Source organism: Aquarana catesbeiana, linkage group LG01 (genome assembly GCF_042186555.1).
Source record: "Aquarana catesbeiana isolate 2022-GZ linkage group LG01, ASM4218655v1, whole genome shotgun sequence".
Classification (NCBI taxonomy): domain Eukaryota; kingdom Metazoa; phylum Chordata; class Amphibia; order Anura; family Ranidae; genus Aquarana; species Aquarana catesbeiana.
Window position 1 is genome coordinate 731,272,068 of NC_133324.1, and position 26,049 is coordinate 731,298,116.

The 26,049-nt window shown below is 45.9% G+C and overlaps 1 protein-coding gene across 6 annotated transcripts in view; it reads right to left on the bottom strand.

Moving 5' to 3' along the window:
* TTC29 (tetratricopeptide repeat domain 29) overlaps positions 1 to 26,049 on the bottom strand; it is a 416,217-nt gene that overhangs the window by 13,184 nt on the left and 376,984 nt on the right. Inside the window, exon 11 of one of the 6 annotated variants that reach the window (XM_073604689.1) lies at positions 4,368 to 4,461. The exons of the other annotated variants lie outside the window; for them this stretch is intronic. Coding sequence (XP_073460790.1) covers positions 4,391 to 4,461 — 71 coding nt within the window. The 3' untranslated portion in view covers positions 4,368 to 4,390. Of the gene's footprint in view, positions 1 to 4,367; positions 4,462 to 26,049 lie in introns of those variants that run through there. 6 annotated transcript variants of the gene reach the window in all.

Here is a 26,049-nt window from a genome sequence, read left to right on the forward strand (position 1 = left end):
TTTACCTTAATGCATAGAATGCATTAAAGTGGTTGTAACCCTAAAAAACAAAGAACAAAGCTCCTGTCCCTAAAGGCATGATCTATAGCACAGTGCTTGTGCTGTGTAATTTGTCCCTTCCTATCGTGTAATATACCTGGTTAATCCTGCCTGTTCCGGTGTTCCCCTGTCTGTGCTGACCACGGTAATCATGGCTACTGAGCCATGATACCGTGGTCAGGTTAGGTGCTTCCATCAGCCCGCTGCTCTGCTGTAAGTCTCTCCCTTCTCCCCCTCCCTGGTCTGTCAGTGTGAGAGCAACTCTCCTCCCCACCTCTCCTGCTGTTATTTAGCTGCAATATGCAGCAAATATACTTGTATCCCCTACTGATTATGCTGCCATTCACTATATTTTATGTGTATTTTTTTAATGAAAAGGCTAAATACCATTTCCCACACTGCTGTTTTGTGGTCACATGATCCCCTGTGCTGGCCGGCTGAAATCACAGGGGAATATCGGCCCCTCCCACTTCTTTCTGTAGCTCAGGGAAGCTGCGGTGTGAGAAAAGGTATTCAGCCTTTTCATTGTAAAGAAACATATACACTATAGTTAATTGCAGCATAATCCGTAGGGGATACATTTAAAGTGACTTTACAACCTCTTTAAGGTAAAAAAAAACCTTAAGGCTTTACTACAACATTAAGTGAGCTTAAAAAAGAAGACAGCTCAAATAAATATCACCCTTGTGGTGATGATCTGTAGTTGTCCAAATTCAGGGAAGAGGCGGGGGGAAATAGCACAGCGTTTCAGGCTCTGAAAAATGTTGCCCATTTATGCAGCAATATATCACAATGTAGCTGTGAATGAATAACAGGATGCACATTACTATTCTCTATCAGGTAAAACAGTTCCTATAATGTGCATCAACACTGTATTAAGCTGTTTCTCTGGAACTGCTATTAAAATGACTAAATATTAAAAAAAAGTTTTATACAGTATTCAATATTGTTGGATTTATTGCATTATAGATCTCAGTATATAAAGTTCATTGCACAGTGTTTCTAGAAGAGACCAATCGCAAAGACACACTGACAAAACCATTAATTGCTTGCTCTTTCTACATTCATACCCAAGTGCCGCTTACGCCATTGTGTATTGAAATGTTGAAGTATATATCACTTCTGAGATACTCTTGCAATTAGTTGCCTGGGTGGACTCTAGAACAGGGCTGTCATCTGAATTAATGGCTTGTTGCCCAGTGGTTAAACACTGAGCATGATTTGCAAGAAGATATAAAACGGGGGCCCAAGGTATTATTTATCAAGGCTTTCCTTTTTTACACAGAAAGGGAGCTTTTTCATTGGCAAAAACAAACAGTTTTTAGATGTAATACTGTTTATCAATACTAGCAAATAAAGTATTATACTATTTCCTTCATGTCCAAATTAAAATCATTTGCTTTATACAATAAAAGTTCAGTGTTTCAAAGGAATCTGACAGAAAAGCCTCTGTGTCCATTACTGGCATATTTCTGAAGATGATAGCAGAGGTGTAACTAGAACCTTCAGGGCCCCAATGCAAGAAACCATGAAGGGCCCCCTGACCCCCGGACAGGGCTCTTTTCTGAGCCTGGTGGTAGAACAACAGGGCCCGGTCGCCAATGGGTGGCTGCATATAAAGGAATCGATTTCTCCATTTCCTCCCCGCTTCTCCTCCTCTCCCTCCCACAGGCTATCAGCAGCTGCAGGAGGAAAATGGAGAGATGGGTTCCTCTATGTCGGTGTTTCTCAATCTTTTTCCAGTCAGGGCACCCTTGAAGTACACCCCTAGGTGAATGGGGCTACACTGCAACCACCCTGCAACTGTGTGCATTGCATGCAGTGATGATGCATTTAGGGGGTTAAAACAGGCAGTCAGTAGGCAACATATTGCCTCTTTACCGGGCTGTCAAATGCCTCTGAAAACCGATCTGAGCATGGATCGCTTTTTGGAGGAACAGCATTTTTTTGCTGGTACTATGAACAAGCAAAAAAAATTTAAAAATTGGTTCTGATTGTACACATATAGGGGGTCAGGATTAAAAGCGCATACATAAAATGTGCATACATACATGTAAACACACACACACACATAACACACACACATATACTGTATATATACATACACACACACATATATAAATGCACATATGCACGCACATATAAACCAGTGGGGGGCGCAAGCAAACTGAAAAATTCTGAAAAAAACCCATCAATTGCAGCCACTGTGCCCATCAATTGCAGCCACCATGCCCATCAAACGCTGCCACTGTGCCCATCAAACGCTGCCACTGTGCCATCAAATGCCGCCACTGTTCCATCAAATGCCACCACTGTGCCATCAAATGCCGCCACTGTTCCCATCAAATGCTGCCACTTTGCCCATCAAATGTCACCAGTGTGCCCATCAAATGCTGTCGGTGTGCCTATTAAATGCTACCAGTGTGCCATCAAATGCTGCAACTGTGCCATCGAATGCCGCCACTGTAAATCCCCCCGCCCGTTTCCCGTTTGCCCACCCTCGCACTGCCCGGCACTTACCCTGTCTCGGTGGGGCAGCACGTGACGGTCCTCCTTGCGTCTCCTGCCATCCTCATCTCTCGTCCTCTCCTCCTGATAGGCATCCAATAGCCGCGCCTATCGTTTCAGCCAATCAGGTGACGGGTAAAAGACCCACACACCAGATTGGCGGAAAGGAAATTTAGTGTTAGGAAAGTGAATATTAATTCGCTTTTCTAACACACCTGGGTGGACTGTGAGCTTCAAGCATGGCACTCGCAGCTCACCTATTTTGAAGCCTATTAGAGCCTATGGCTCTAATCAGGTGCTTCAAAAACACCCCTCACTGTAATTCAGGCGCCTGGCGCCTGAAAAGGGGCCGGACATCTAAATATGGGGGTGGCTATGCATGAATCTATCCATTGGTCATAGAGGGGGTGGCTGGAGAGAGGGGGCGGTGCCAGTGCGCCCTTATGGACGCACCGCCACTGATAAACACATGCACATACACATACATGCACACTCACATACATACATATGCATATATACATGCAGACACACACACATACATACATATGCACACACACATACATACATACATGCACACACACACACATACATACATGTGCACACACACACATGCATACATACATATACACACACACATACATGCACACACATATGTATGTATGTGTGTGTGTGCACACATACAGTAGATAGATAGATAGTCTTATAAAAAAACGGCAGACCTTTACCTTAGCTCTTCCTGCCAGGTACTGGACTGTAGGGGGAGACAAAGAGCACAGCACTGTGCTTTCACTTTAGGTTAATGTGACGAGCTCCCTGCACAGTGCCGCCGATTACAGTTTGCCTGACGATCGGGGAGCTCGTCTCAGCCGCCCCTGCCCCCTCCTCCTATCAAAGAGTACGGGGTGCCCTCTAGGGCAAGGGGATAGATTTATAGCATTTTTATTATTTTTTTTTTACTAGTAATGGTGGCGATCTGCGATTTTTATTGTGACTGCGATATTGTGGCGGACACATCAGACACTTTTGACACATTTTTGGGACCATTCACATTTATACAGCGATCCGTGCTATAAAAATGCATTGATTACTGTATAAATGTGACCGGCAATGAAGGGGTTAACCATGAGGGGGCGCTATAGGGTTAATCGTGTTGCTAGGGAGTGATTCTAACTGTGGGGGGAGGGGACTCACAAGGGGAGGAGACCGATCGGTGTTCCTCTGTACAAGGAACACACCATCGGTCTCCTCCCATCTGACAGGAAGTGGATCTGTGTGTTTACACACACAGATCCACGGTCCTGCTCGGTTACCGGCAATCGCGGGTGCCCGGCGGACACACGCACCGGGACCGGGCTGCCTGGAAGGCTGCGCCGTCATATGACAGCAGCCCAGAACAACAGCTGCACCGTCCCGTCGTCATATGATGGCAGGCGGGCAGCAAGTGGTTAAAGTGGTTCTAAAGGCTCAAGGAATTTTACCTTTATGCATCCTATGCATGAAGATAAAAAAAGTTCTGTGTGTAGCAGCCCCCCCCCAGCACCCCTAATACTTTGATCCAGCAATGTGCACGAGAGCCTCGGCTCTCTGGGGACTCTCCTTCTTCATTGGCTGAGACAGCAGTGGGAGCCAAGCCAAGGCTCTGTGTCTGAATGGACACACAGAGTGGCAGCTCAGGAGCAATCCTGCCTGGGTGCCCCCACAGCAAGCGGTTTGCTCTGGGGGCATCTGGCAGGAGGGAGGGGCCAGGAGCACCAGAGTGGGACCACTGCACAGAGCAGGTAAGAATGACATGTTTGTTATAAAAAAAATAAAAATACTTGCCTTTAATACCACTTTAACTGTTTCAATGGGTGTCCTCATTCAGGTTGTTTAGTTCTGGGCATCCCAAAGCACTTCCCAATCCCCATCTCAGTTCTACAAAACATATAAAAACAACAAAAAATAACACTAGCTACCTGATTGCTGTCTGAGTACTGAGTGAGATTTAATGCACCTGGCTGAAAAAACCCTGTGCCTGGCTGCTTGCTCCATTAGGGGATCACAACCTGGCTTAACAAGGGGACCAACAAGGGGGGTCTGTGTCTGAGGATTCTATCAGGACATGTGGAGTGAACAAACCAAGTAGATCATGTATGGAACTAATGGGCAGTCTGCCAAAACATTTCATTAGATGCTATTCAGCATAGACATATGTACCCCTATATAAAAATGTACATTAGGAAGAAGGATAGGGACCTCCTGCAACTGAGGATTAGCATTAATTACAGTTATGCCGCGTACACACGGTCGGACTTTTCAGCTACAAAAGTCCGACAGCCTGTCCGACAGACTTTCGACGGACTTTCGACGGACTTGCGGCGGACTTTCTAACGAACAGACTTGCCTACACACGATCACACAAAAGTCCGTCGAATTCTTACGTGATGACGTACACCGGACTAAAATAAGGAAGTTGATAGCCAGTAGCCAATAGCTGCCCTAGCGTGGGTTTTTGTCCGTCAGACTAGCATACAGACGAGCGGATTTTTCGACCGGACTCGAGTCCGTCGGAAAGATTTGAAGCATGTTTCAAATCTAAAGTCCGTCGGATTTGAGGCTGAAAAAGTCAGTTGAAAGTCCGGAGAAGCCCACACACGATCGGATTACCAGCCAGCTTTAGTCCGTCAGCGTCCGTTGGACTTTTGTAGACGAAAAGTCCGACCGTGTGTACGCGGCATTAGGAGAGTGAGAGAAAGACTGTTGCTGTGGTGCCATGCTCTCAGTGTCATTTCTTTTATATTTTATATTCTAAAACTTTAAAAGCTGAACTCCAGGCAAATGGCTACATACACAAATAAAATACATATCGGGGAGCTGTTTTACCTGCCAAAGCGTGTATATTTCTGACCATTGAGTCCTGATTTTCTTCTGCTGCAGCTACAGTATTTCTAAAGCTTTAAGGTTTTTTACCTTAATACATTCTATACATTAGGGTAAAAAAACTTCTTTGTTGCAGAATCCCCTCAGCCCCTCGTTGAAAGTAACTGAGCCAGATCTTGATCCAGCACTGTGCATGAGAGCGTGCAAATCGCGTTCAAGAGTAGTGCTGGAAACGATAGACACCGGTAAAATGAGGCTTCGGCCTTTCTCTGCCTCCATTCAAAATCAGTGGTTCCCTATGGGAGCCCACTGATTTGAATAGAAGTCGTACCGCAAGTCCGATCATCATGATCCGACTTGCAGTGCGACTTGTGTGCTGAGGATAAAGGGGAATCCCGCCAAAATGAAAAACAAATTGGCGTGGGGTTCCCCCCTCAGACAAAACCAGGCCCTTCGGTCTGGTATGGATTTTAAGGGGAACTTCCTTTGCCGAAAAAACGGCATGGGGTCCCCCCAAAATCCATTCCAAACCCTTATCCGAGCATGCAGCCCGGCCGGTCAGGAAAGGGGTGGAAACGAGCAAGCGCCCCCCTCTCCTGAACCGTACCAGGCCGAATGCCCTCAACATGGGGGGGTGGGTGATTTGGGGCAGGGGGGGGCGCTGTGCCCCCCCACCCCAAAGCACCTTGTCCCCATGTTGATGAGGACAAGGGCCTCTTCCCGACAACCCTGGCCTTTGTTTGTCGGGGTCTGCGGGCGGGAGGCTTATCGGAATCTGGGAGCCCCCTTTGATAAGGGGGCCCCCAGATCCCGGCCCCCCACCACATCTTACCCCTACCCATTCACCTGGGAAAAGTGTCAAAAATAAAACACTGCACAGGTTTTTAAAGTAGTTTATTAGTCAGCTTCGGCGGTCTCTTCCATCTTCGGGGGTCTCTTCCGACTCCTCCGCTCTCTCCTGGTGTCCGGTTCTTCTCCCGCTCTCCGGTTCTTCTGCCGGGCTCCTCCGCTATCTTCTGCCAGGGCATGATGGGACGGTGATGTCATATGGGGTCGTGGTCACCGGATGACATCACCCGGTGACCATGCCCCATGCCAATATAAGTCGTTGCGCACCGCTTACCCGGCATTACAGCGGGAGAGAGCGTCGTGTCAACATCGGAAGAAGAGCAGAGAGAAGAAGACGACGGAGAAGATCGGGCCACCGCTAGCAAAAGAGTGGGCAAAAGAGCAGAAGATAGCGGAGGAGCCCGGCAGAAGACACTGGAGAGCGGGAGAAGAGGCCGGAGAGCACAGAGAAGAAAGAAGAGAACCCCGAAGTCGGAAGAGACCCCCAGAGCTGACTAATAAACTACTTTAAAAACCTGTTTAGTGTTTTATTTTTGACACTTTTCCCAGGTGAATGGGTAGGGGTACGATGTACCCCATACTCATTCCCATAGGGTGGGGGGCTGGGATCTGGGGGACCCCTTATTAAAGGGGGCTCCAGGATTCTGATAAGCCTCCCGCCCACAGACTCCGACAACCAAAGGCCAGGGTTGTCGGGAAGAGGCCCTTGTCCTCATCAACATGGGGACAAGGTGCTTTGGGGTGGGGGGCGCAGCGCCCCCCTGCCCCGAAGCACCCACCGCCCATGTTGAGGGCATGCGGCCTGGTATGGTTTCCTGACCATCCGGGCTGCGTGCTCGGATAAGGGTTTGGTATGGATTTTGGGGGGACCCCCACGCCGTTTTTTTGGCGCAGGGGGTTCCTCTTAAAATCCATACCAGACCGAAGGGTCTGGTATTTTCTGAGGGGGGTACCCCACGCCAATTTTTTTTTCATTTTGGCGGGGTTCCCCTTCATCCTCAGCACACAAGTCGCACCGCAAGTCGGATCATGATGATCCGACTTGCGGTGCGACTTCTATTCAAATCAAATGCGCTCCCATAGGGAACCATTGATTTTGAATAGAGGCAGAGAAATGCGGTTAAAAGCTAGCGCCGCTAAACGTGCATTGGCGGCAATGCAAAGCGCTGATAAAATCGCGTTTTTAGAGCAACGTTTTCCTGCCAGCAATCCGACGTTTAGAACGGCCGTTTATGAGCTCCAGTGTGCATGGATCCTTAAAAGGACATGTAGGAAATGTTTTCTCAATAAGCAGCTGCAGCCAATTAGCTGCAGTCACTGATCAGTGTATTTTGACAGCTACAAGTACCACTGTCAGTCCCCATGCACACAGGGCGTTTTTACTACTGCTTTTACCATTGTCAGATTTTTTTTGCTGCTTAAAAATGCCTCTCCATGTTATTCTATGGCTTCATGCACATACAGGTTTTTAGGAGCTGTAAGTAGCATAAACATTTTCAAGCTGCAAAAAAAAGGGCAAGTGCGTTCTACAGTGTTACAGCTGTAAAAACTTCTGACGCTGCTAAACGTGGCTTAGCGCTGGATACAGCATTAGGCCGTGCCAAGCATTTTTCTTTTTACATGTCAAAATCAATGGTTCTCGTCTTAACTGATCTGACTTTCATGGAAGTCACATCCAAGTCGGATCACGAAGAGAGTCTTGAAGGGCCAAAATGAAAAAAAAACAGCGTGGGGGTCCCCCAAGACCATATCAGACCCTTTGTTCTGGTATGGATTTTGAGGGGAACCCCCACGCCAAAAAAAAAAAAAAATGGCATGGGGTCCCCCCCAAAGTCATACCAGACCCTTATCCAAGCATGCACCCCGGCAGGTCAGGAAAGGGGGGGGTGAGCGAGCGCCCCCTCCCCCCTCCTGGACCATACTAGGCCACACATCCTCAAAATAGGGGTGGGTGCTGGGGGCTCCGTGACCCCCCCTCACAAAGCACCTTGTCCCTATGTTGATGGGGACAAAGGCCTTTTACCAACAACCCTGGGCGGTAGTTGTGGCGGTCTGCGGGCAGGGGGCTTATTAGAATTTGGAAGCCCACTTTAACAAGGGGGCCCCCAGATCCCGGTCCTCCCCCTATGTAAATGAGTATGGGGCATATTGTACCCCTACCTGTTCACCCCAAAAAAAGGCAGTGTATTGTAAATAAAAACAGGAGACAGTTTTGACAAGTCCGTTATTAAAAAATCTTCCTCTGGTCTTCATCCTCCGGTGTTCTCCCTCTGGTCTTCTTCTTCCAGTCTTCGCTGCTGTCTTCTCCGTCGCTAACCCGGTCCTCCTCTGACACTGTCTCCCATCGACGACGTTATGTGACATCGCAAGGGGTGGGGTCTCATGGTGACATCACCGGATGGCCACGTCCCATGGCTATATAAGAAGCATCAGGAAACAGAGCTGGCATAATGACGGGAGACAGCGTTGGAGGAGGACCGGGTTGGCGGCGGAGAAGGCAGCAGCGGCGGAGAAGACCGGAGGAAGAATTTTAGTAAAATGAATATGAATTATATCATATCAATATCTGTATTTTCATTTCCAACCAGAGCAGTAACTCCTTCCTCCTCCTTCCCCCTCCCTGCCTACTGTTCAGACAGGGCTATATAGCCTTTCAATGAAAGAAACAGCCTAAAGGCAAATAGATTTTGCTGTGATCTCCCTTTAGAAAATCAATGTGTTCTGTAAATCCTGTGTCATTAATGCATCCTGTATTAAATGATTATTTGTAAAACAAAGATTATAATTAAATAGTACAAAAAAAAACTTTCTAAAAATGAATAAACAAAAAAACCCAAAGCCATTATCATTTCTCTGTAAAGTACCCCAAAGCTGGCCATAGATGAATCGAAAATCGTGCAGTTTAGCAAGGACCCCGCAAACTTCAACTCATCTATGGCTATTTGTGCTCAAGAGAAGTTGATCTAATGACTGGCTTTTTCAATGAATAGGAAAATTTGAATATGATCAGCGACTGCAGCTAATCAGGTTCACCACTAGGGATGAGCCGAACACCCCCCGGTTCGGTTCGCACCAGAACCCGCGAACGGACCGAAAGTTCGCACGAACGTTAGAACCCCATTGACGTCTATGGGACTCGAACGTTCGAAATCAAAAGTGCTCATTTTAAAGGCTAATTTGCATGGTATTGTCCTAAAAAGGGTTTGGGGACCCGGGTCCTACCCCAGGGGACATGTATCAATGCAAAAAAAACTTTTAAAAACGGCCGTTTTTTCGGGAGCAGTGATTTTAATGATGCTTAAAGTAAAAAAAAAAAAGTGAAATATTCCTTTAAATATCGTACCTGGGGGGTGTCTATAGTATGCCTGTAAAGTGACGCGTGTTTCCCATGTTTAGAACAGTCCCTGCACCAAATGTCATTTTTAAAGGAAAAAATCTCATTTAAAACTGCTTGCGGGTTTAATGTCATGTCGGGTCATGGCAATATGGATGAAAATCAGTGAGACAAACGGCATGGGTACCCCCCAGTCCATTACCAGTCCCTTTGGGTCTTGTATGGATATTAAGGGGAACCCCGCACCCAAATTAAAATAAGGAAAGGTGTGGGGCCACCAGGCCCTATATACTCTGAACAGCAGTATACAGGCGGTGCAAACAAGACAGGGACTGTAGGTTTGTTGTTAAGTAGAATCTGTTTGTAATTTTGAACATTTTTAACGTGTTTAGCTCCAGCCAAAAAATCTTTTCTAAGCTTTTTGGAAAACATAGGGAAGGGTTATCACCCCTGTGACATTTGTTTTGCTGTCTTTCCTCCTCTTCAGAAGATTTCACCTCACTTTTTTGTCCCAATGAAAAATGTTTTTTGAAAATTTGGGTTTTTTTGTGGAACAAGGATTGGAAAGCATCAGTGGAAAGGAGAACTTGTTTTCCCATATTAACTCTTACAGGAGAGAATTTCCCTTCCTAGGGGTAGATTTCATCTCACTTCCTGTTGTCTCCTTCCGTTTGCAAGTAGGAGTCGTTTGTAAGTTAGATGTTTGAAAGTAGGGTCCTGCCCTATATACTCAGCAGAAATTTGGGCCTTAGGTGTTGCTGTGGCCACAACACTGTAAGCCCTCACAGGGCCCTGCTGTGAAATATTAGATCAAGAATTGTAATTACATGCCCCTGTTGAACAGCAGCTGAAAAATTAGGCCTTAGGCACTGGTGCTGGTGCCACAACACTGCAACCCCTCACAGACACTCTAGTTGGAACGCAGGAACGAGCCCTGCTGCAAATTATTGCTTCAAAAATTGTAATTACACGCCCCTGTTAGACAGGGGCAGAAAAATTGGGCCTTAGGCACTGGTGCCACAACACTGCAACCCCTCACAGACACTCTAGTTGGAACGCAGGAACGAGCCCTGCTGCAAATGATTGCTTCAAAAATTGTAATTACACGCCCCTGTTAGACAGGGGCAGAAAAATTGGGCCTTAGGCACTGGTGCTGGTGCCACAACACTGCAACCCCTCACAGACACTCTAGTTGGAACGCAGGAACGAGCCCTACTGCAAAGTATTGCATCAAAAATTGTAATTACACGCCCCTGTTAGACAGGGGCAGAAAAATTGGGCCTTAGGCACTGGTGCTGGTGCCACAACACTGCAACCCCTCACAGACACTCTAGTTGGAACGCAGGAACGAGCCCTGCTGCAAAGTATTGCATCAAAAATTGTAATTACACGCCCCTGTTAGACAGGGGCAGAAAAATTGGGCCCTAGGCACTGGTGCTGGTGCCACAACACTGCAACCCCTCACAGACACTCTAGTTGGAATGCAGGAACGAGCCCTGCTGCAAAGTATTACATCAAAAATTGTAATTACACGCCCCTGTTAAACAGGGGCTGAAAAATTGTGCCTTAGGCACTGGTGGTGGCGCCCAGAACCAAAAATGTTCTTACAAGCTATCAGCGTGATGATTGAGGAGGAAGAGGATAATTACTCAGGGATAGTCACTCAGCATCAGCATAGGCAGTCTTTGAAGGGATCTGAGATTTCAAAAAAAATTATTCGGTTACATCAGCATCAGGTGCTTGGTAGCTGGTGGTGATCCAAGACTCATTCATTTTTATGAAGGTCAGCCGATCGACCGAGTCGGTGGACAGACGCACCCTGTGATCGGTTACCACGCCTCCAGCAGCACTGAATGTGCGTTCCGAAAGAACGCTGGATGCAGGACAGGCCAGTAGCTCAATTGCATACTGTGCAAGCTCTGGCCAGTGATCCATCCTCAAGACCCAGTAACCCAGAGGATTTTCGGTGGGAAAGGTGTCCAAGTCTGATCTTGCCCCTAGGTATTCCTGCACCATGTAAAACAGACGCTGGCGATGGTTGCTGGAACCGATCATACCTTGGGGCTGCGGACCAAAAAATTGTCTGAACGCATCGGTCAGACGGCCACCTTCTCCACCGCTCCTTCTTTGACTGACCGAAGCCTCAGCAACACGTTGTCCAGAAACAGGAGTTTGTAACCTCCCAGTCTCTGGGAACGCGTTGCACAGACCTTTCTGCAAGGCCTCCCGAAGATGTTTCATCCTCTGCTCCCTCTGCGATGGCAAGATAAGGTCCGCAACCTTACCCTTGTAACGTGGATCAAGGAGGGTTGCCAGCCAGTATTGGTCCTTCTCCTTGATACCACGAATACGAGGATCCTTACGCAGGCTTTGCAGGATCAGGGAGGCCATGCAGCGTAGGTTTGCTGAGGCATTCGGTCCGGAGTCCTCTGGGTCACTAAGAACGACATGGTCCGCAGCCACCTCCTCCCAGCCACGTACAAGTCCATGTGTTTCTTGGGACTGATCCCTTAAAGACTGCTGCTGATGCTGAGTGCCAGGCTCCACCTCCATACTGACACAATCTTCCTCCTCCTCCTCTTCCTCCTCGTCCTCTTCCTGTGTGATCGGCGGGCACGCAGGAACACTGTCTGGATAAAGGGGGCCTTGAGAGCTAAGGAAGTCCTCCTCTTCCTGCCTCTGTTCTGCCTCAAGTGCCCTGTCCATTATTCCACGCAGCGTGTGCTCCAACAGGTGGACAAGGGGGACAGTGTCACTGATGCATGCACTGTCACTGCTCACCATCCTCGTGGCCTCCTCGAATGGTGACAGGACAGTGCATGCATCCCTGATCATGGCCCACTGGCGTGGGGAAAAAAAACCAAGCTCCCCTGACCCTGTCCTGGTGCCATAGTCGCACAGGTACTCATTGATGGCCCTCTGCTGCGTGTGCAGCCGCTGCAGCATGGCCAACGTTGAGTTCCACCTGGTGGGCATGTCACAGATTAGGCGGTTCTTGGGCAGGTTAAACTCCTTTTGGAGGTCCGTCAGCCGAGCACTGGCATTATATGACCGGCGGAAATGCACACAGACTTTCCTGGCCTGCCTCAGGACATCCTGTAAGCCCGGGTACCTGCCCAAGAACCGCTGCACCACCAAGTTAAGGACGTGAGCCAAACAGGGCACATGGGTCATTTGTCCCTGTCGGAGGGCAGAGAGGAGGTTGGTGCCATTGTCGCAAACCACCATTCCTGCCTTAAGTTGGCGTGGCGTCAACCACCTCTGAACCTGCCCCTGCAGAGCTGACAGAACCTCTGCCCCAGTGTGGCTCCTGTCCCCCAAGCACACCAGCTCAAGCACCGCATGGCATCTTTTGGCCTGCGTACTTGCGTAGCCCCTTGAACGCCTACGGAGCACCGCTGGTTCCGAGGAAGAGGCCATGGAGGAAGAAGAAGAGGAGGGGGTGGAGGAGAGAGGTGTGTCACAATCAGCATTTTGGAGGCGTGGTGGCGGAACAACCTCCAACACTACTGCACCTTGTCCTGCATCCTTCCCAGCTGCCAGCAGAGTCACCCAATGCGCCGTGAAACTTAGGTAACGTCCCTGTCCATGCCTGCTGGACCATGAGTCAGCGGTAATATGCACCTTACCGCTGACCGCCCTGTCCAGCGAGGCATGGACATTGCCTTCCACATGCCGGTAGAGAGCCGGAATCGCCTTCCGTGAGAAAAAGTGGCGTTTGGGTACCTGCCACTGAGGAACCGCACATTCCACAAACTCACGGAAGGGGGCAGAGTCTACCAACTGAAAAGGCAGCAGTTGAAGTGCTAGCAATTTTGCCAAGCTAGCATTCAACCGCTGGGCATGTGGATGGCTGGGAGCAAACTTCTTTCGGCGGTGCAGCAGCTGGGGCAGGGAAATTTGCCTGGTACAATCTGACGTCGGTGTACCAAAAGCAGATTGCCCACAAGTACTTGGCTGTGACACACCTAATTCTACACCTTCATTCCTCTCACTGTAGGTCTCAGAGAGGACTGAAGGTCTAGTGGGGTTGGAAATCTCAGCTGATGAGGAGCAAGGAGAGATCCTCTTTGTTCTTTGGTGTGGGTCTTTTAGATACGCTTGCCAACGAACTGCATGGCAGGTCAACATATGTCTGGTCAAGCATGTGGTACCCAAGCGGGAGATATTTTGGCCACGCGAGATACGCTTGAGACATATGTTGCAAATAGCAGCGGTGCGATCTGATGCACTCGTCTCAAAAAAGGCCCACACCAAAGAACTTTTTGAATAACGCGCAGAGACTGCAGCGCCCTGCACATGTGGAGCTTTGGGGTGTGATGCAGTCAATGTGCTGCCCTTAGGCTGGCCCCTGGAGGGCATCCTGCCTCGTTGGTGATGTGCTGCCGCCTCCTCCTCCTCCTCCTCCTCCTCCTCCTCCTCCTCCTCCTCCTCCTCTCTCCTATCAGGCACCCACGTTGAGTCAGTGACCTCATCATCCCCTCCCTCCTCATCACTGGAGCAAACCTGGCAGTATGCTGCAGCAGGGGGAGCATGACTGCCAGATTGCTGTCCTTCTTGGGCACCCCCTCTGTCCGCGCTCATGTTACTGCCTTCATCGAGCTCAGTATCGTCATCAGAGCCTTCCAAACGCTGGGCATCCTCCTGGAGCATGTACCCAACACTGTGGTCAAACAGTTCGAGGGAATCCTCATGAGGACATGGTGGAGCTAGGGAAGGAGTCACTGATGACATTGAGCTGAGGGAAGAGGCCGCTGCTTTGCCAGACAAAGCACCCTGGGCATGGGTGAGAGAGGATGAGGAGGATGAGGACGGCTTGGTCATCCACTCGACCAAGTCTTCCGCATGTTGCGGCTCAACATGGCCAGCTGCCGAAAAAAAGGCCAAGCGTGTCCCATGGCCACGTGCTGATGAGGATGCACCGTCTCCACGACCAGCACTAGACACAGAGCCTGCTTGCCCTCTCTTATTGGCTTGTGACTGTCTGCCTCTCCTTCTTGGCCTTCCAGACATACTAATGGCCTGTAGCTGCACTAAGCTGGGATAGAACACCTGTAATTTTCTTCAAGTAGCTTTATATACTGTAACCAGACAAGCCTGCCTGTCAGTAGGAAGATAACAGGAACGGATCTAGCTGAACACTGTGAGCAGGACGCACTGTACTAAATGTAAATAGTCTAGCTGCCTGACCGTGGTACTAATAGGATCAAATAGAACACCTGTAATTTTCTTCAGGTAGCTTTATATACTGTAACCAGACAAGCCTGCCTGTCAGTAGGAAGATAACAGGAACGGATCTAGCTGTACACTGTGAGCAGGACGCACTGTACTAAATGTAAATAGTCTAGCTGCCTGACCGTGGTACTAATAGGATCAAATAGAACACCTGTAATTTTCTTCAGGTAGCTTTATATACTGTAACCAGACAAGCCTGCCTGTCAGTGGGAAGATAACAGGAACGGATCTAGCTGAACACTGTGAGCAGGACACACTGTACTAAATGTAAATAGTCTAGCTGCCTGACCGTGGTACTAATAGGATCAAATAGAACACCTGTAATTTTCTTCAGGTAGCTTTATATACTGTAACCAGACAAGCCTGCCGGTCAGTAGGAATTTAACAGGAACGGATCTAGCTGAACACTGTGAGCAGGACGCACTGCACTAAATGTAAATAGCAGGAACGGATCTAGCTGAACACTGTGAGCAGGACGCACTGCACTAAATGTAAATAGTCTAGAAGATAACAGGAACGGATCTAGCTGAACACTGTGAGCAGGACGCACTGCATTAAATGTAAATAGTCTAGATAGAAGATAACAGGAACGGATCTAGCTAAACTGAATACAGTGTATATATATATATGCAACACCTGGGATGCATATATATACACAATACACTGTAAGTGCAGCTAACTGACTGACTGTTCTGCCTAATCTATCTAACTCAAATCAAATGACACTGTCTCTCTCTCTCTCTATCTCTCAGCACACCGGAACACACACTACACAGGGCCGCCGTGCAGGCGGCCTTATATAGTGTGGGGTGTGTACTAAATGCCCTGAGCCGTAATTGGCCAAAGCCACCCTGGCTTTGGCCAATTACAGCTCTCTCTACTGACAGCGCTGTGATTGGCCAAGCATGCGGGTCATAGTGCATGCTTGGCCAATCATCAGCCAGCAATGCACTGCGATGCCGCAGTGAATTATGGGCCGTGACGCGCCACACGAATTTAGCGCGAACGGCCCATAACGTTCGCAATTCGGCGAACGATCGAACAGCCGATGTTCGAGTCGAACATGGGTTCGACTCGAACACGAAGCTCATCCCTATTCACCACTGATTACCATGCAATACAGACAACAATAGCACAGCCAGAAGGAATCCTCCATCCACCTTCTTGTGTGGATGGGGGAATCTATTCATTTATTTATTTTGACTGACAATGCTGCTGTCCAAAAGTGTCCCCTGTGCTTCTTCATTCAGGGTGTAGGCACATAATACAGGAGATATGTTACTAGCTATATTAACATGTGAAAACAGAGGGGAAAAAATGAATGCAGCCAACACATCTAATGACTGGTAATCTGCAATATATTACATTTTTGGTTTTGGGTTAAATACCACCTTAAACCTTAAACCTTATTTTGTTGATTCTTGGAGTGGACGTTTGCTGGCAAAATTGATTTTTGGTCCAATATGTGCAAAATGAAAGCAGAAGAAATATTGATTAGATTTAAAATGAACCTAATCTAGTCCAAAATGTTTCTAGGGTAACAGCAGTGCTAAAGATGGGACATGATTGGTTCCTTCAAGGACCTTCATTAGACTTTAAAGTGTATGTAAACTATTACAACAAACTTTTTTTAATTTGAAAAAAGAAATGTACAGACAACACAATTTTATTAAAGCGGTAGTAAACCGCCCAAAAAAATTCCAGAAAGAAATGCCAGTTGCACGGCTGTCTTCCTTCCGGGTTTGGCAGTTTGACTGGCCAAGCCACGATGACGTGACTTCTGCGCATGCTCACAGCTGAGGCGGGGTTCTATCAATGGATGCCATGCCGTCCATTAAGAGTGCAGTGTGCATGCGCTGGTGATGACTTTGGCTGCTAGTATAGTAAATAGTGCACGTTTAGAAGATATTTACTGTACCTACAGGTAACCCTTATTTTAGGCTTACATGTAGGTACAAGTAAACAATGGGGCTTTACTACCACTTTAAGTTGTAGATTTGGATAGCATGGAGAAGAGTTAGAACCCTTGTGAGGTTTTTTTACTGGCACTCAGAGCTTCATTAAAGAGATTTACCATCACTTTCTGTCCTGTTGATGCTTTACCAGACTTCTCCAACATCAACACACTTCCTGTCTGGTAAAACTGTTGTCAGCAAGACAGGATGTTAGGGTAAATTCATGTAATTGAGCCTTAGATAGCAGTGAAAACTCAATATATGCAAAACTACATTTATGTGGCTTTAAATACATTTTATTTAAAGTGTTTTGTTATGCTTTTATATACAGTATGTGTAAAAAATAATCTGCTATCTCTGTGCACTACAATCTACAGGTGTTCTGTAGTAGTGTTGTAGACCCCTTTCACACTGGGGCATTTTTCAGGCGCTTTTGGGTTAAAAATAGCGCCTGTAAAGCGCCTGAAAAACACCTCCCCTGCAGTCCCAGTGTGAAAGCCCGAGTGCTCTCACACTGGGGCGATGCGCTGGCAGGACATTAAAAAAATTCCTGCAAGCAGCTTCTTTGGAGTGGTGAAGGAGCGGTGTAAACATCGCTTCTCCACCACTCCTGCCCATTGAAATGAATGTGCACCGCTGCCAAATCGCCTGCAAAGCGCTTTGGCAGCGGTACTACACAGGCGAATTTATCCCTTTATTCGGCCACTAGAGGGGGTTAAATGCGCCCCGCTAGCGGCCAAATAGCACCCCTAAAATTACAGTAAAGCGCCACTAAATCTAGCAGCGTTTTACCGTCAACGCCCGCCCGCCCCAGTAAGCATTGTCACACTAGGGAAGGAGGTGTCACCCTAAGACAGGTAATGACTTATTGGCAGGATCACCAAGTCAAAAAAAGAGGAAAACAAGCCCGAAAAAAGAAAAAACAATGCAGCCACCACATCTAAGGACTAGTAAGTGGCAATATATTACTTTTTTGTTCTTGTATGTATATACATTTTAACTAACTCAAGACACAGCCTCACAACCCTAAAAGTTCTTGGAATACAGTAGATCCCTCTTACTGCAAGATTATCTTTTACATACAAAAATCATTTTATCATTTTTTTTTCTTTTCTTTATATATGAACAATGTTTTGAAATAAAATTGTAAAAGATGTTTAGTTTGAGCGCACAGGAATATGAAATCAGCATTACATTCTCTTGCATTTCTTATGATAATACAAAACAAACAATAACTACCCATCAGAAAACATAGCAAAAGCAAAGGGCACATGATATGTGTATCTGTTTCCTTTCCCCGGCACAGTCAAGAATAGCTGGGAAATAGTGATGAAAATATGTGAGGTGTTGTGCAGAGGAATACAGTGATTATATCATTCTTTTTGTCTCTTAATGCTCCAGGGACCTGGAGACGAATAGGAGCAATAAGTTCACTTTGCAGAATTAATGCTGTAATTCTTTATCATAAGAGCTCAGCACTATCTTGGACTGATTTTTCTACAATGTGCTTCAAAGTCTAGTTTTAATGATGGCCCTAATTTGTTAACATCTTTTAAATTATTAATCCCCTTTATATTCAAGTAGTTATTGCATGTCATAACAATGTATCTATGCAGGGTAATGTAATAGTATTTTCTGGATGTCAAGTAAAGGCTCGTGCTGAAAAATGCTATTAAACCTGATAATTACCTGTGTCTGAATATTTATTATCACTGGCAGAATTTATTATTGCCGTCTTTGTTTTACTATTTTATCATATTGTTTATCAACAATTGCACTACAGCTAAAATACAATGATGTGCTTTATGTAAGGAAGCAGTTTTTGTTTTGTACAAACTAAGGCTAAAAGAGACAAATTACTGATGGCAGCAGGGTATTAAAAAAGAATCAAAAATGCTTGGACGTGCAGCAGTTGCCCAATGAAACAAAGTATTGTGATTTTGTTAATTAGATCAGATTAACAATTACCAATTGCCTGCTGGGCACTTTCACCCTCTCCCTGCCCGGGCCAATTTTAAGCTTTCAGTGCTGTTACACTTTGAATGACAATTGCGCGGTCATGCAACACTGTACCCATATTAAATTGTCATAATTGTTTTTAAAAAAATAGAGCTTTCTTTTGGTGGTATTTAATCACCAATGGGTTTTTTATTTTTTGCTAAACAACAGAAAATGTAGGATTTTTTTTTCAGTTTGTTATAAGATTTTGTCATAATAATAAGTTATTTTTCTCCTACACTGATGTACACTGATGAGGCTTCGCTGATGGGAACTGATAGGCTGCATTGATGGGCACTAATGAGGCAGCACTAATGAGGTGGCACTGCTTGGCACTGATGAGGAGGCACTGATGAGCTTGTACTGATAGGCGGCACTGATGGGTGGCACTGATGGGCTATGATAGGCGGCACTGAAGGGCACTGATAGGTGGCACTGATAGGCAGCATTGATAGAAGGCACTGATAGGTGGCACTGATGGGCACTGGTAGACAGCACTGATGGGCACTGGTGAGGATGCACTAATTGGCAGCACTGGTGGGCATTGATTGGCAGCACTGGTGGGCACTGTTTGGAATGCACTGATAATCAGGACCCTGATAATCAGTGCCCCTGATTATCAGTGTAGATTTCCCTTTAACACAAACCGGTTATTGGCTCTCTTCTCCTCTCCTCGTGCTGCCGCTGTGATTGGCCCTTTAACCTGATCACAGATCATGGGAGGACATCTTTTGATGGCCTCCCGGCAAAGTAAGCCCACGCTGTAGCCGTCTTTTGATATAGCGTGGGCAAAAAGTGCTTAGTACAAAATACGTTCCATACACTACCAAAGCAATGTCATCTGTGCAGTTTTTATGAGGACAAGTAGACTGTGCTCTTTAAAAGTGTCAGAGGTTTAAAGTGGTTGTAAAGTTCTAAAATTAAAAATGAACAAAGCATATCCTCATAGAGTATCTACTGGCCTCAGTCCAAAGCACCCAGTGTGATTTCTGTCTGCTTTCTCTTCCCTCTGCTATCTGCATCTGAGTCACTTGTGTCAGGTTATACTGACACCAAAGAATCCCAGGGATGGACTGCCCCCCCACCAACACAGAGAAGGTGATTAACAGTCTCAGATGTGCATGTTTCCCTATGAGACTGTGTGCGGAAGTGGTGCCCATTCCCTCCACTCAGATCTCAGATTACACTCAGCTCTCTGATCTATTTTGTGCAGTGTGTGACATCAGATCTCCACTCCATGCCTTCTGGAGCTGAAGAATAGCCTTTAATCTGTGTATTTTGAATGTTTTAGAGGAGAGAGAGAGAGACATAGATAAACAGTACAACTTATGTAAGAGGATATATTTCTTCTCGTCATATCACCTGAGGCCAGTCACTTGGGTGGGTATATAGTATGTATTGGTTTAACACAATTTTTAACTACACTAAAATCACTGATTTCCCCCTGCTGATTATTCAGCAATGGCAGCAGAAGTTTAAAATGCATAATAGATTTCTGCAGTGTCTCAGCCTCAGCCTGACCTGCAATAATGCGATCTTGATTCACATGTGCCACATTTAGTTATGGCTACCCTATAACGCCCCTAGCAGGAAATTATTTTAAGAATTGTGTATGTGTAATATAGCAGTATAAGCATCTGTTGGCTTGTATGAACATCCATTAATGCACCTCTTTTGCAAGAGGATTACACGAGACTAATATAAAGAGAGATTTATGTATTTAAAGTGGTAGTAAACTCCCATTGGACACTTGTACCTACAGGTAACCCTTATAATACAGCTTACCTGTAGGTACAAGGAATATCTTCTAAACATGCACTGTTTAGGAAATATTCAGTGTCTATGCAGATGGTGATGTCACCAGTGCATGCACACTGAAGAAACGGCATACCGGTGGAAGCCCTGTCAGCGGTGACAGCGCGTCCCTGGAGGGCTTTGTTTCAAAGTAAGTCTGTCATAATGTGCTAGTATGCGGAGTAAACTAGCACATTATGACATTAACTTGTGGGGAGAAGATTCGTTTTTTTTTTTTTTTTAATAAAAGTTTACTACCGCTTTAATAGCTGCCTAGTCATTTGCCTAACACCTACAGTGAGGGAAAAAAGTATTTGATCCCCTGCTGATTTTGTACGTTTGCCCAATGAAAAATGAATGATCAGTCTATAATTTTAATGGTAGGCTTATTTTAACAGTGAGAGACAGAACAAAAATATCCAGAAACAGGCATTTCAAAAAAGTTATACACTGATTTGCATTTTAATGAGTGAAATAAGTATTTGACCCCTTTGCAAAACATGACCTAGTACTTGGTGGCAAAACCCTTGTTGGCAATCAAAGAGGTCAGACATTTCTTGTAGTTAGCCACTAGGTTTGCACACATCTCAGGAGGGATTTTGTCCCACTCCTCTTTGTAGATTCTCTCCAAGTCTTTAAGGTTTCAAGACTGGCATTTGGTAACTCGAACTTTCAGCTCTCTCCACAAATTTTCTATGGAATTAAGGTCTGGAGACTGGGTAGGCCACTCCATATGAATATGAATGTAATCTACTCTCTAGGGGGGAGAACCTCTGGGGGAATCTAGGATGAAAAAGGACCTGGGGGTCCTAGAAGATGTCAGGCTCAGCAATAGCATGCAATGCCAAGCTGCTGCAAGCAAAGCCAACAGAATATTGGCATGCATTAAAAGGGGGATTAACTCCAGAGATAAAACGATAATTCTCCCACTCTACAAGACTCTGGTCCGGCCGAACCTGGAGTACGCCATCCAGTTCTGGGCACCAGTCCTCAGGAACGATGTGCTGGAACTGGAGAGAGTCCAGAGAAGGGCAACAAAGCTAATAAAGGGACTGGAGGACCTTAGTTATGAGTAAAGATTACAAGCACTGAACTTATTCTCTTTGGAGAAGAGACGCTTGCGAGGGGCTATGATTTCAATGTTCAAATACCGTACCGAAAAAGGGAATTTAAAAAGACATGTGGCCATTCACTAAAATTAGAAGAGAAGTGGTTCAAACTTAAACAGCGTAGACGATTCTTTACTGTAAGAGCGGTATGGATGTGGAATTCTCTTCCACAGGCAGTGGTTTTTAGCGGGGAGCATCGATAATTTCAAAAAACTATTAGATAGGCACCTGAATGACCACAACATACAGGGATATACAATGTAACACTGACATAAAAGCACACACAAAGGTTGGAATTGATGGACTTGTGTATTTTTTCAACCTCACTATGTACCTATGTAAGGACCTTACTTTGCTTCTTCCTAAGCCACTCCTTTGTTAGCTTTGCCATGTGTTTTGGGTCATTGTCATGATGGAATACCCATCCACGACCCATTTTCAATGCCCTGGCTAAGGGAAGGAGGTTCTCACGAAAGATTTGACTGTACATGTCCTGGTCCATCGTCCCTTTGATGCGGTGAAGTTGTCCTGTCTCCTTAGCAGAAAAACACCCCCAAAGCATAATGTTTCCACTTCCATGTTTGATGGTGGGGATGATGTTCTTGGGGTCATAGGCAGCATTCCTCCTCCTCCAAACAGAGCTTGATTTTGGTTTCATCTGAGCACAACACTTTCACCCAGTTCTCCTCTGAATTATTCAGATGTTCATTAGCAAACTTCAGACGAGCCTGTACATGTGCTTTCTTGAGCAGGGGGACCTTGTGAGTGCTGCAGTCCTTCACGGCGTAGTATGTTACCAATTGTTTTCTTGGTGACTATTGTCCCAGCTGCCTTGAGATCATTGACATGATTCTCCCGTGTAGTTGTATCCTCTCACTAAGGTGCTTGGTGATGGTCTTATTGCCCGTTCCAGCCTTGTGTAGGTCTACAATCTTGTCCCTGACATCCTTGGACAGCTCTTTGGTCTTGGCCATGGTGGAGAGATTGGAATCTGATTGACTGATTGCTTCTGCGGAAAGGTGTCTTTTATACAGGTAACAAGCTGAGATTAGGAGCACTCCCTTTAAGAGAAAATATTCCTTATCTTAAAGAGGAACTGCAGTCTGCTCACATAATTTATAATAAAAACATCTTTGCCATTCTGAAGCTTTCCTCCAACCACTTTGCATATTATTTTATAAATACTGTGATTCTGTATTTGCCAAATATTCTGCAGAAATCTCCCTCCACTGAGTCTGGCTGCAATCATTTTAACTGTTGGGCAGCTGAAGCCGCTGCCTGTTCACTTCCTGGATTTCTACAGACACAACTCCAGCTTTGCAGCTCTCATTGGCCATCTTATGATTCATCCCCCCCTCCCTTCCTGGCAAACTCTCATGAGAGTGAGAGAGAGAGCTGTGCATGATGTCATAAGCCTAGGCTTTTTTCCAGACAAGAAACAGGAAGTGGGCTGTATAAGGTATTTACTGGCAGAAAAAATATTTTACTATCCAAAGTTAAAACAACAAGGGCAGACGATTTAATGGATGGAAAGTTGAAAAAAAAATGACTGAAGTTCCGCTTTAAACACACATAATCCCCCAGGGCATTGCTCATTTTATGTAATTGAGGGCATCTCTCTATAACTTAATAGGTACAACATGTTTTTACTGTGAAGCAAAAAAGAAGGTAGGCAGGTATTTTGGTATTGTTTCTCTCAACAAAATGAACTTGTGAAGCTGATAGCCATCAGTCTTTTTTAGGGTAGTATAAGTTGGCTGAATGAATGTAGAAATGTAGGCTCTGTCATTTTGCATGTAGTTCAGCAAAGGCCAAGCTTTTTTTTAATCAAAAGCCGCCTTCTTACATTTCTAAAGTCAACCTGTGGCCAGGCTGTAGGAATACAGGTATTTTTATATTCTTATGCCCTGTACACACGGTCGGACATTGATTGGACATTCCGACAACAAAATCCTAGGATTTTTTCCGACGGATGTTGGTTCAAACTTGTCTTGCATACACACGGTCACACAAAGTTGTCGGAAAATCTGATTATTCTGAACGCGGTGATGTGAAACACGTATGTCGGGACTTTAAACGGGGCAGTAGCCAATAGCTTTCGTCTCCTAATTTATTCTGAGCATGCATGCCACTTTGTGCGTTGGATTTGTGTACACACGATTGGAATTTCCGACAACGGATTTTGTCGGAAAATTTTATAGCAAGCTCTCAAACTTGGTGTGTCGGAAATTCCTATGGAAAATGTGTGATGGAGCACACACACGGTCAGAATTTCCGACAACAAGGTCCTATCACACATTTTCCATCGGAAAATCCTATCGTGTGTACAGGGCATTAAAGTGGTTCTAAATGCAATAAGTTAAAACATGCATTTGCAAACTCCTTAAGGTAAAAAAAATTCTCCACTACCTGTCCTAGTTTCCCCCCCCCCCCTGACCATAAACACTTACCTGGCTCCTCTCACTGCTGCAGCACTGCTGCAAAGCTCCTCCACTTCTTTGTCTCACAGGAGACACAGGCAGAAGCAGGAGCCATAGGCTCCTTCTGCTGTCAGTCAAACTCTTGGGAGGGACAAAGGGTGTGGCTTTCTGACACTGTGTGTGTGTCTATGGATGAAAAAAGCCCAGCTTGGGAGCTTGCCTGGATGGGTGTCCGCTTAGCACACGGTGTGTTGAGGGGGCACCCAGAGGAAAAAAGCGTGGACAGCGCTGGCAGAGGATTCCAGAAGAAGGCAAGGGACAGCTCTCTGTGCAATATCATTGCACAGAACAGCTTTGTATAATATCATTTTTTATTTTAAAGAAAAACAAATCTATATCACTTTAACAATCAGTAGGCTGAGAGGCTGCTAAGTCACTGCTGGTGGTAATATAGAAAAAATTTCAGAGTGCATGTTATTAACTTTGAGGATGAATATCCCCATGGTGCCTGCAGCTACAGAGGTTAGCAAATACCTGAATGTTCTTAGTCTGGCCGCAGGTTCACTTTAAAGCTGAACTCTAGTAAAAAGTAGGTAAGTAGTGCAAAAGTCCTGAATTTTTTTTTCTGCTGCAGTTACAGGTCTTGTCTTTCCTCCAGCTTATGACTGGACAATGAAAATGAATGCACACATTGATGAGTTGATCTTTCTTCCACTGCAGCGCAGCTGATTAGTTTCTTATGCTGCTTCTCCCTCTCCCAGCCTGAGCTCTGCTGTACAGAGATTGCAAAAGCTGATATAAGCCCAAGCCCAAATAAATACAGTTATATATTTGTTTTTAAAAAGGATTTCTCCATCAATGGATAATTTACACACTGAGAAAATAAAATGAGGACGTAGTCATTTTACACTAGCTGCAATTATTTAATTAATCCATTAATTAAGGTATGTTAATAAAAATAACATACATCAATGGTGATGAGAATCAAAAGGCCTTTGTCAGTTTGGCTTCGGCAATGTGGTATGAACCTCGCTGGGCCATGTTCTTTAAAGCAGAGTTGCAGTCATTTGCACTGACCCCAGCACTTCCCACCCCTCCGGTGCACTCACCCCAGCAGTTCTCTTGGTGGCGCCGGCATCTCTACTATGGGCACCCAGCTGTGACAGCTTGCAGCTTCACAGCCGGGTGCCCACTTCGCATGTGTGAGTTATGCTGCGCTTGGTCCCCAAGTCTTCTAGGACCTGTCCTGTGTCACAGAAGACTTTAGGAGAGAGGGGGAAGGTGAATTTCCACTTCCAATCGCATAAGGCAGGGGTAGGCAACCTGGGGCCCTCCAGCTGTAGTGGAACTATATTTACCATGAGGCATTGCAAGGCTGGTAGTTACAATTACTCCCAGGGGCATGATGGGACTTGTTGTTCTGCAACAGCTGGAGAGCCCCAGGTTGCCTACCCCTGGCCTAAGGCGACCAGAACAGACGTGGCTGTGGGTGCCTGCCAAAATTGGGTACCCGCTCCCCCCCTCCTTTCTAAAAGCTCAGTTTTCCCATCAGGAGCCGGGGAGGAGGCCTTAAAGCGGAAGTTCCACTTTTGGGTGGAACTCCGCTTTAAGTGACACGGAAATGCCTGAACTTTACCAAATGACAAGTCTAGTGCACAAGGTGATTTGTTTTTTCAAAGTTTTCCACTTATCACTAGCAGCTTTAAATATTTATATTTTTTTATTTTTCACCTTGGTTCTGGCCAGCTCAATAGGTTGTTTTAAGAAAGGCCTGGATTCTTTCCTAGATAATATAACTGGATACTAATATTTATAGGTAAAGTTAATCCAATGAACATCTGATTGTCTCAGGAGGAAATTTTTTCCCCCGCTGGAGCAAATTGGATCCAGCTTTATTGGTGTTTTTTGCCTTCCTCTGGATGAACTGCAGGTATAGGATTGTATATATA